This window comes from Antennarius striatus, chromosome 24 (assembly GCF_040054535.1).
Source record: "Antennarius striatus isolate MH-2024 chromosome 24, ASM4005453v1, whole genome shotgun sequence".
In the NCBI taxonomy this organism is placed as follows: Eukaryota; Metazoa; Chordata; class Actinopteri; order Lophiiformes; family Antennariidae; genus Antennarius; species Antennarius striatus.
This window is the reverse complement of record NC_090799.1, coordinates 10,385,978-10,395,732: the sequence shown is the minus strand read 5'-3', so window position 1 is coordinate 10,395,732 and position 9,755 is coordinate 10,385,978. Positions and strand designations below refer to the sequence as shown.

At 48.0% G+C, this 9,755-nt stretch overlaps 1 protein-coding gene across 2 annotated transcripts in view; it reads left to right on the top strand.

Annotated features, from left to right (window-relative positions):
* The window catches only part of arhgap1 (Rho GTPase activating protein 1), a 21,645-nt gene extending 13,412 nt beyond the window's left edge, over positions 1-8,233 (top strand). Inside the window, exons 2-14 of one of the 2 annotated variants that reach the window (XM_068309297.1) lie at positions 696-847; positions 960-983; positions 2,881-2,979; positions 3,071-3,158; positions 3,281-3,412; positions 3,567-3,653; positions 3,881-3,979; positions 4,088-4,195; positions 4,296-4,372; positions 4,492-4,569; positions 4,829-4,957; positions 5,045-5,148; positions 5,237-8,233. In XM_068309297.1, the coding sequence (XP_068165398.1) occupies positions 727-847; positions 960-983; positions 2,881-2,979; positions 3,071-3,158; positions 3,281-3,412; positions 3,567-3,653; positions 3,881-3,979; positions 4,088-4,195; positions 4,296-4,372; positions 4,492-4,569; positions 4,829-4,957; positions 5,045-5,148; positions 5,237-5,404 (1,314 nt within the window). In that variant the 5' untranslated portion in view covers positions 696-726 and the 3' untranslated portion in view covers positions 5,405-8,233. The remainder of the gene's footprint in view (positions 1-695; positions 848-959; positions 984-2,880; positions 2,980-3,070; positions 3,159-3,280; positions 3,413-3,566; positions 3,654-3,880; positions 3,980-4,087; positions 4,196-4,295; positions 4,373-4,491; positions 4,570-4,828; positions 4,958-5,044; positions 5,149-5,236) is intronic. The other variant, XM_068309298.1, reaches the window with a different exon arrangement.
* Positions 8,234-9,755: the final 1,522 nt, after the last annotated feature.

Here is a 9,755-nt window from a genome sequence, read left to right as displayed (position 1 = left end):
CCACATGGGGAGCTGTTCGCTGAACATTTGGAACCAAACCATCAATGACATCACAGAGCGGTGATGTCACAGAGCGGTGACGTTCACAGTGAGACGTTACTGAAACAGTCAGACGTTACTGAAACGTCGCAGAGCTGTGATGTCACACAGCTGTGATGTCACAGAGCGGTCATGTCACAGAGCGGCGACGTCACAGAGCGGTGACGTCACAGAGCGGTGACGTCACAGAGCGGTGACGTTCACAGTGAGACGTTACTGAAACAGTCAGACGTTACTGAAACAGTCAGACGTTACTGAAACAGTCAGACGTTACTGAAACAGTCAGACGTTACTGAAACAGACGTTACTGAAACGTCACAGAGCTGTGATGTCACACAGCTGTGACGTCACAGAGCTGTGATGTCACAGAGCGGCGACGTCACAGAGCGGTGACGTCACAGAGCGGTGACGTCACACAGCTGTGACGTCACCGCTCTGTGACATCACAGCTGTGACGTCACAGAGCTGTGATGTCACAGAGCGGCGACGTCACAGAGCGGTGACGTCACAGAGCGGTGACGTCACACAGCTGTGACGTCACAGAGCTGTGATGTCACACAGCTGTGATGTCACAGAGCGGTCATGTCACAGAGCGGCGACGTCACAGAGCAGTGACGTCACAGAGCGGTGATGTCACAGCGGCGTGTCTCCTGCAGGTGGGAGACGCTGACCTGTCCCACACTGGTGATGTCTTCGGAGCTGCTGGTGGACGTGGGTGAAGACCCAGCATCTCAGCTGGGGCAGCTGAAGCTGGCCACCATTGACGACCAGCAGTGGCCCAATGATGAGTCGGTCCTCAGCCAATCAGGTGAGCGCCGTCGGGCATCAGTTTGGCCCCCCAGGCTGCTGGAGACCCCTGGGGGTCCTGCTGAACCAGCTCCAGGGAGACATTAACAAGAAGGTTTTCTCCTGTTTTCCAGATGTGGGTCGCCGACGGCGATGTGGTAACTAAACTAGATTCTCTGACGCCGCTTCGCTTCCTGCTTCGGCCTGAAACAATCTGACATTACTGAACCAGACGTTACTGAAACAGACATTACTGAAACACACGTTACTGAAACAGACGTTAGTGAAACAGACTTTACTGAAACAGACGTTAGTGAAACAGTCAGATGTTACTGAAACAGTCAGACGTTACTGAAACAGTCAGATGTTACTGAAACAGTCAGACGTTACTGCAACAGTCAGACTTTACTGAAACAGTCAGATGTTACTGAAACAGTCAGAAGTTACTGCAACAGTCAGACTTTACTGAAACAGTCAGACTTTACAGAAACAGTCTGACGTTACTGAAACAGTCTGATGTTACTGAAAGTCACGTTACTGTTTCAGTAACAGTCATGTTACTGAAAGTCATGTAACTGAAACAGTCAAGACTTTACTGAAACATGTTACTGAAACAGTCAGACGTTAATGAAAAAAATGTTACTGAAACAGACGTTAATGAAACCGTCGGACATTACTGAAACAATCGGACGTTACTGAAACAGTCTGACATTACTGAAACAATCTCACGTTACTGAAACAGCCTGGTGTTATTGAAACAGTCAGACTTTACTGACACAATCAGACTTTACCGAAACAGTCAGACGTTACTGAAACAGTCAGACGTTAATGAAAAAAACGTTACTGAAACAGACGTTACTCAGACGTTACTGAAACAGACGTTAGGCAAACAAGTTACTCAAACAGACGTTACTGAAGCAGTCAGACGTTACTTAAACAGTCAGACGTTACGGAAACAGACGTTACTCAAACAGACATTACTGAAGCAGTCAGACGTTAGTCAAAATGCGTTATTGAAGCAGTCAGACATTAATGACAGTCAGACGTTACTGAAACAGTCAGATGTTACTGAAACAGTCGGACGTTACTCAGATGTTACTGAAAGAGACAGATGTTACTGAAAAAGTCAGACGTTACTCAGATGTTACTGAAACAGTCAGATGTTACACAAACAGACATTACTGAAACAGTCAGACATTACTGAAACAGTCAGACATTACTGAAACAGTCAGACGTTACTCAAACAGATGTTACTCAAACAGTCAGAAGTTACTCAAACGTTACTGAAAGAGTCAGATGTTACTGAAACAGTCGGACGTTACTGAAACAGACGTTACTCAGACGTTACTGAAACAGTCAGACGTTCCTCAGACGTTACTGAAACAGTCGGACGTTACTGAAATAGTCAGATGTTACACAAACAGTCAGACGTTACTCAAACAGATGTTACTGGAACAGTCAGACGTTACTGAAACAGACGTTACTGAAACAGTCAGACGTTCCTCAGTCAGACGTTACTCAAATAGTCACACAAATAGAAACACTACAGCGCATTCTACTGAAGTTGTTGTTACAGGAAAAGATCACATGCAAATGAGCAGCTGTGTTTCCATGACAACGAGATCATTCAGGGTCAGAGCCGGAGGGACTTTGGATCACATACAACACACCAACACGCTAACACACATGTGTTCATCAAACGCCTGGTGCTGCTGACAGCTAAACACACCGTTACCATGGTTACTGCTAACAGGGTGTCCTCTGTACTGGACAGAGGGGCTTCTGTGCTCTGGGTGTGCTGGGGGGTGGTGGGGCGAGGCGCTTCTACTCATCCTGATGGTGATGATGTCACGGGCGTCCTGCGTGATGCCTGTGTGTGTTGATGATGTCACGGGCGTCCTGCGTGATGCCTGTGTGTGTTGATGATGTCACGGGCGTCCTGCGTGATGCCTGTGTGTGTTGATGATGTCACGGGCGTCCTGCGTGATGCCTGTGTGTGTTGATGATGTCACGGGCGTCCTGCGTGATGCCTGTGTGTGTTACCGTGTGTTTCAGATACGGACCTATCCCAGCGCTTCGTGGCCGGCTCCCCCCACCTGCCGTGGGACCACCCCTTCTATGACATCGCCAGGCATCAGATCATTGAGGTGGCGGGTCAGTCCACCTCCTGCTCTGTGGTTCATGTTTCAGCTGGACGCACAGGATTCAGGCTTCAGTGTGTGTGTGTGTGTGTGTGTGTGTCCAGGTGATGATAACTTTGGCAGGAAGGTGATCGTGTTTAACGCCTGCAGGATGCCCCCCCAGCACCAGCTGGACCACCACAAGTTGCTGATGTAAGGATTGAGGGTCACCTGACTATTAGCCACTCCCACCAGTGACTTCTCAGTGCAGACACAGTGTGTGTGGGGTGAAGCTGTGACTCCTGGGGGGTGACGGAGCTGCTCTGGTGTTGCAGGTACCTGAAAGGAACCCTGGACCAGTACGTGGAGAGCGACTACACGCTGATCTACTTCCACCACGGCCTGACCAGCGAGAACAAACCGTCCCTCAGCTGGTTGGGAGACGCCTACAGGGAGTTTGACAGGAAGTGAGTTCAGCGGCGTCTCGTCTCCAACCCTAACACGTTTAACACCAGATCAAACACACACAGAACACGCTCCACACGGTGTGTATTCTGGGTTAGAGGTGTGAGCTGTGAAACAGCAGACGATCAGTGTGTGTGTGTGTGTGTGTGTTTGTAGGTACAAGAAGAACATCAAGGCGCTGTACATCGTCCACCCCACCATGTTCATCAAGACGCTGCTGATCCTGTTCAAGCCGCTCATCAGGTGGAGCTGAGACTCCGCATGACATCATCACAACACGCAGTTACTGATGCATGAAACACGCCTGAAGCGTGATTGTTTTTATTTACAGATATAGAACAAGTTGGGACAAAAGTCACATCACAGCAGTCCTGCTGAAAATGTGATTGATAGGTCATTTTACTGGTTTGTGGTGTCTGCAGTGACACCTAGTGGCCACCAGTGGTATCGTCTGACTTCTCCCTCTGTAGTTTTAAGTTTGGGAGGAAGATCAACTACGTGAGCTACCTGAGCGAGCTGGAGGACGTGGTGAAGTGTGAGCAGCTGCTGATTCCTGAGCGCGTCAGAGAGTAAGAGCTGCCCCCCCCCCCCGGCCCCCAGCTGAGAGGGTCGGATTTAAACACACACACACACACACACACACACACTCAATAGTTAAACTAATGCATCTGGTTCAGGTACGACAGGAAGTTGCGAGCGTCCATGAAGCCGACAGCCCGGCCCCCCATGTCTCCTCCTAGCAGCCCCCCCCTCCCCAACCAGGTGTTTGGCATCCCACTATCAGTGTGAGTACCTGAACCCCCCCCCCAGTGGTGTGTTAAAACCACACGTGGAAAGGGTTAACTCCACCTGACCGATCAGTGATTGATTGTGTTCACCTGTCAGGCTCAGACAGAGATCTCCAGACGGCGACTGCGTTCCCATGGTGATGAGGGACACCATCAGCTTCCTGTCAGAGCAAGGTACACCCCGAGACCAGCGCCAGGGCAGAGAGGAGCTGGGACGGGACTCAAACTGTGTGTGTGTGTGTGTGTGTGTGTGTGTGTGTGTGTGTGTGTGTGTGTGTGTGTGTGTGTCTCAGGGCTGGAGATTGAAGGCATCTTCAGGCGCTCTGCTAACGTGACTCTGGTGAAGGAGGTGCAGCTCAAGTACAACTCAGGTAGAACCCACTTCCTGTCCACTTCCTGTCCACTTCCTGTGTCCACACAGGAAGTGTGAAATGTCACATGAGTGAAATGTCACCCAGGCCATTTTGTTCTGGGTGTTTCCTGTTTGATGCGGTCTTTTTCACCCCCTGCTGGTCTGGAGGGGTATCGCTTGTTCTCGTTCCAACATGTAATTTAAATCACACTGTTGGTGGTGAAAGTTGTATTTCTTTGTGTGTGTGTGTGTGTGTGTGTGTGTGTGTGTGTGTGTAGGCTCAGTGGTGAGCTTCAGGGAGATGGAGGACGTCCACCTGGCGGCGGTGATCCTGAAGACCTTCCTGAGGGAGCTGCCGGAGCCTCTGCTGACCTACCAGCTCTACAACGACATCGTCAACTTCTCCTGTAGGCGGACCACACACACACACACACACACACACACACACACACACACACACACAGCGCTGCTTCACTAAGGTGTGTGTGCTGCAGCTGTCTCCAGTGACAACCAGGTGGTCGTCATGACGACGCTGCTGGAGTCGCTGCCCGAGGAAAACTACAAATCCCTGAGATACCTGATCACCTTCCTGGCACAGGTACTGCTGACCCCCGACCCCTACCCCCGACTCATGACCTCCTAGAGTACTCCTGACAGCGTGTGTGTGTGTGTGTGTGTGTGTGTAGGTCTCAGCTAACAGTGAGGTGAACAAGATGACCAACAGTAACCTGGCCGTGGTGTTTGGGCCCAACTTGCTGTGGGGGCGGGAAAACGCCATGTCCCTCAGCGCCATCGGGCCAATCAACAGCTTCACCAAGACGCTGCTGGACCAGCAGCACCTGGTCTTCACCTAGACCCCCCTGGCCCCCCAGTGTGTCCTCCAGTTAGAACCCCAACCCCCCAACCCGCCGTCTTTAGTCAGTGCATCCTGGTGCAGACCCCCAGAGACCCCCCAGTGACCCCCAGTGACCCCCAGTGACCCCCCAGAGACCCCCCCGAGGCCCTGCTTCCTTCCTGTTCTCACCTCCATATGACCCCGTCAGGCGTGTGAGCAGCGTCAGCAGTGCATTGAAAAAAACTCCCATCATGCCCCTGTGCATAAACAACCTCCTGGACCCCCCCCCCCCTGCATGTAAACGTGTCCCCATGTGGAGCTGGACCAGGTGGACAGACACGCCCACCTGTGTGTGTGTGTGTGTGTGTGTGTGTGTGTGTGTGTGAACGTCTCAGGTGAACTCTTGGTACCAGATGCTGACAATCCATGAAATGCTGTAATGAGAGGGTCCAGGTCCTGGTTCTGATCCCGGTCCTGGTCCGGGTCTCAGACCCCGCCCTCCTGGCTCTGTGTGTGTGTCCCGTGTGCTGAAGGCCACGCCCCCTGGTGGACGTGGTCCTCGTTCCTCTGTAGCCATGTGATCACTGCCATTACCCAGAATCCTCCTGCCCACAGCAGACGGTTCTTCTTCCTTCCAGACTCCCAACACGTTTTGTCCCACAATGCCCCTGTGAGTTCTGTCAATACTGTTGCCATGGTAACGTGTCTTCTGCAGCAGGAAGTCTCTGGTCAGTTCGTTGGTTTATTGTCAGTTAATTAATTCACTCCAAACGTTTGACGATCACCTGATCACCTGATCACCTGATCACCTGATCAGGTTTGGTCCAATGGGAGACCAGATTCTCTTTGATCCTGAACCGCTGGTGTTAAATTAGTGCGTAAAGACGTTTATTGATGATATTTCTTAGTTTTTGTCACCAAATTGATCTTTTATTGTGTCTGTGTGTGGGAGGAGCTTCCTGTCTCAGATGGACCAATCAGAGCCCAGTCTGTGAGCTTCTCTTCCTGCTTTTTTTAAGAAGTTTATATGAGTTTATTTTTTTATCTTTTGTACATAGTGTGGTTTTCTCTCCATCACCAGACGTCATGGAGACGCGTCTCCGTGTCGTCCAATCAGCTGATCCACGCTTTATTTACTAACTTGTTCACTATTGTTGACAAACACCAATGCCAGCAGCTGATTGGAGGAGAACTGATCTGCATCACTGCGACGCGTCTTCACGTTTAAAGTCCCTCCGTTTGTCTGAAGCCCTGAAGGAACTCCTGTTCTATCCCCTGTGGACGTGATTGATGATTGATTGATTAATGATTGATTGATCGATCAGTGTCCTGACGGTTCTTTAGAGGTTTTGGGGTTCGGGCACTTTAGGAGGGAACAGGTCAGACCTTCAGTTCCTTCGAGGTCGGGGTCTGTGTCCACAGGTTCCGCCAGACTCCAGACGACCTCCAGGTGTCGGTGGGGTGTTAGTGTCGTCATGGAAACGGGTCTGATGTGACTGAAAGGAACCAAAAGACGAGGATTTCAGTTTGACTGAAGCAGGAAGGAAAAAAAAAACTACCTGTTGTGGTGTGTGTGTGTGTGTGTGTGTGTGTGTGTGTGTGTGTGTGTGTGTGTGTGTGTGTGTGTGTGGACCCAGTACATGTGATCAGAATCCCTCTGTTGTCATTGGCGTGTTGAACATCCGTTAGCCGTGTTCTTGGTGGTCGTTGGTGATTTTATTCTCCGATTAACGTCGACGTTCAGTTTTTATTTTTATTTCCCTAAAAAGAACAAAATGACCCCCAGCAGGGGGGGGTCAAACACCACGTCTACACAAATGTTTTCTCTGACAACAGCAATATGTACGTGTGTGTGTGTGTGTGTGTGTGTGCATGTTTGTGCCTAAGTTTATTCCTGGTGGTCATGTGATGCGCCATCAAAGTGCCGTGTGGCCGTTCAGCATAGATTAAAGCAGCTGCGTTCAACCAACACGTGTTTGATAGCATGTTGGCAGAACATGTGGGGCAACAAACACACCGGTGTTGACCCCCTCCCCCCAACCCCTGAACCCCTATCCACCCGTCCAAACCGGCATGTTGAACGCAGCTCAGCTGTAATGGACGATCACAGGATGGAGAAAATGAAACCTCAAACATGAAAGCCAAAAGTAAGAGCTGGAAAATGTGAATCTGTCCTCAAATTACAATCATCTGAACTCTGATCATCTAGACTACAATAATCTAAACTATAATAATCTGAACTCTAATAATCTAAACTATAATAATCTGAACTCTAATAATTTAAACTATAATAATCTGAACTCTAATAATATAAACTATAATAATCTGAACTCTAATAATCTAAACTATAATAATCTGAACTCTAATAATATAAACTATAATAATCTGAACTATAATAATCTAAACTATAATAATCTGAACTCTAATACTCTTCTAGATTCAGCCAATCAGGTACCAAGACGGGACGTCCTGTTGTAGAACATGTTCCACACGTTTGCTCTGAATCACACGCGTGTTTATTTACAGATGACACCTGTAAACACGTCAGGTGAAAGTCTCCGTCTGATTGGCTGTGGAGGTGTCTGGCTCTGTGACATCATCATTAATGGTCTGTAGGAACAGTTTCTTCTCCACGCTGCCGATCGATTACAGCCAATCTGATCTATGAATCTTTGTACTGTAGCCGTCGTCATGGTGACCGTGAACAATGATTTGATGATTCCATGCTGGTCTATTGATACATATTGATCTGTACATGCTTTACTCTTCTGTGTGATGTAATGGTGATAAAATGGTGATGACATGTAAATCAGTGTAAACAATAAACAGATGGTGAATAAATAGTGACGTCCAGATTCTGATTTAGTCACCTTGTTTCTTTCCAGACGTGTTGTTGCACAGACTTCACCTTCATCAGTGTTTGAACATCAACAACATCCGAAAAGAAAGCAAAGGCTTGACGGGTAGAAGACATTGGGCTAACCCCAACATAACCACATCATCAACCACATCTATACATTATCACATTTAAATTATCTGATTTTACTACATTTTTGGTTCAATGTAGACGTGCGAGTTTGCACACGTCTATCAGTTCACCTTCTCGTTTGCTGCACTAAGGTCACACTGATATTTTTCTCTGGACGTGACAAAGTAGTTTAATAATCCATATCAGTCTTAGATATTAACCATTATTTGTGTCTGAGATATAACCTTGCAAAGTCAAGTTTATTAAAGTTCTTTTAAGGGCAGATAAAGTTCCTGGACTCCTATTTGTTGTCCAGTTTGTTCCAGAGTTTGACACCAGTAAAATATAACGAAAATGTTTTTAGTGTAGTTCTTGCTTTCTTGTGTAAAAATGTTGTTTCCTCTCAGTTGGTAGCTGGATTCGTTAATCTGAATCTGTGATTGTATGGTTTGTGGTAAACTATTATTGGCAGCTTTATACATGAGTTGTACAGTTTTATAGCTGATGATGTCATGTACTGTATTTTCAGTAGTTTAGATTTAACAAATAGTTGATTTGTGTGAGCTCTATAATGTTCTTTGGGAATAATTCTTAAGGCTCTTTTCTGGATCAGAAATAAAGGTTGTAAACCACTTTTATGAGTGTTTCCCCAAACTTCAGCACAGAAGTTCAGACAGGGCAGGACTAATGCACTACATGTAATGTAGCCGCAAGAGGACACAAGCCAGTGTCTTATTGTGCCGGTCCCAAGCCCGGATAAATACAGAGGGTTGTGTCAGGAAGGGCATCTGGTGTACAACTTTTGCCAAATCAAAGATGCGAATCAAACCTATGACTTCCATACCGGATCGGTCGAGGCCCGGGTTAACAACGACCGCCATCGGTGCTGTTGACCTACAGGACGCCGGTGGAAATTGGATTACTGTTGGTCGAAGAAGGAGAGGAGGAAAGTGTGTTCGTAGGAAGAGAGAGAAGAGGAACACCAAGAGTATAGGACTGAGAGTAGGGACGTTGAATGTTGGAACTATGACAGGAAAAGGTAGAGAGTTGGTTGACATGATGCAGAGGAGGAAGGTAGACATACTGTATGTCCAGGAGACCAGGTGGACAGTTGTTCAAGTTGTTCTATCATGGTGTAGATTGACTTTGCAAAAAGGATGGAAATGGCTGTAGTGAATACTTTCTTCCAGAAGAGGCAGGAACATAGGGTGACCTATAAGAGTGGCGGTAGGAGCACACAGGTAGACTACATCTGGTGTAGACGGTGTAACCTGAAGGAGATCAGTGACTGTAAAGTAGTGGTAGGTGAGAGTGTAGCCAAACAGCATAGGATGGTGGTGTGTAGGATGACTCTGGTGGTGAGGAAGATGAAGAGGACAAAGACAGAGCAGAAGACGAAATG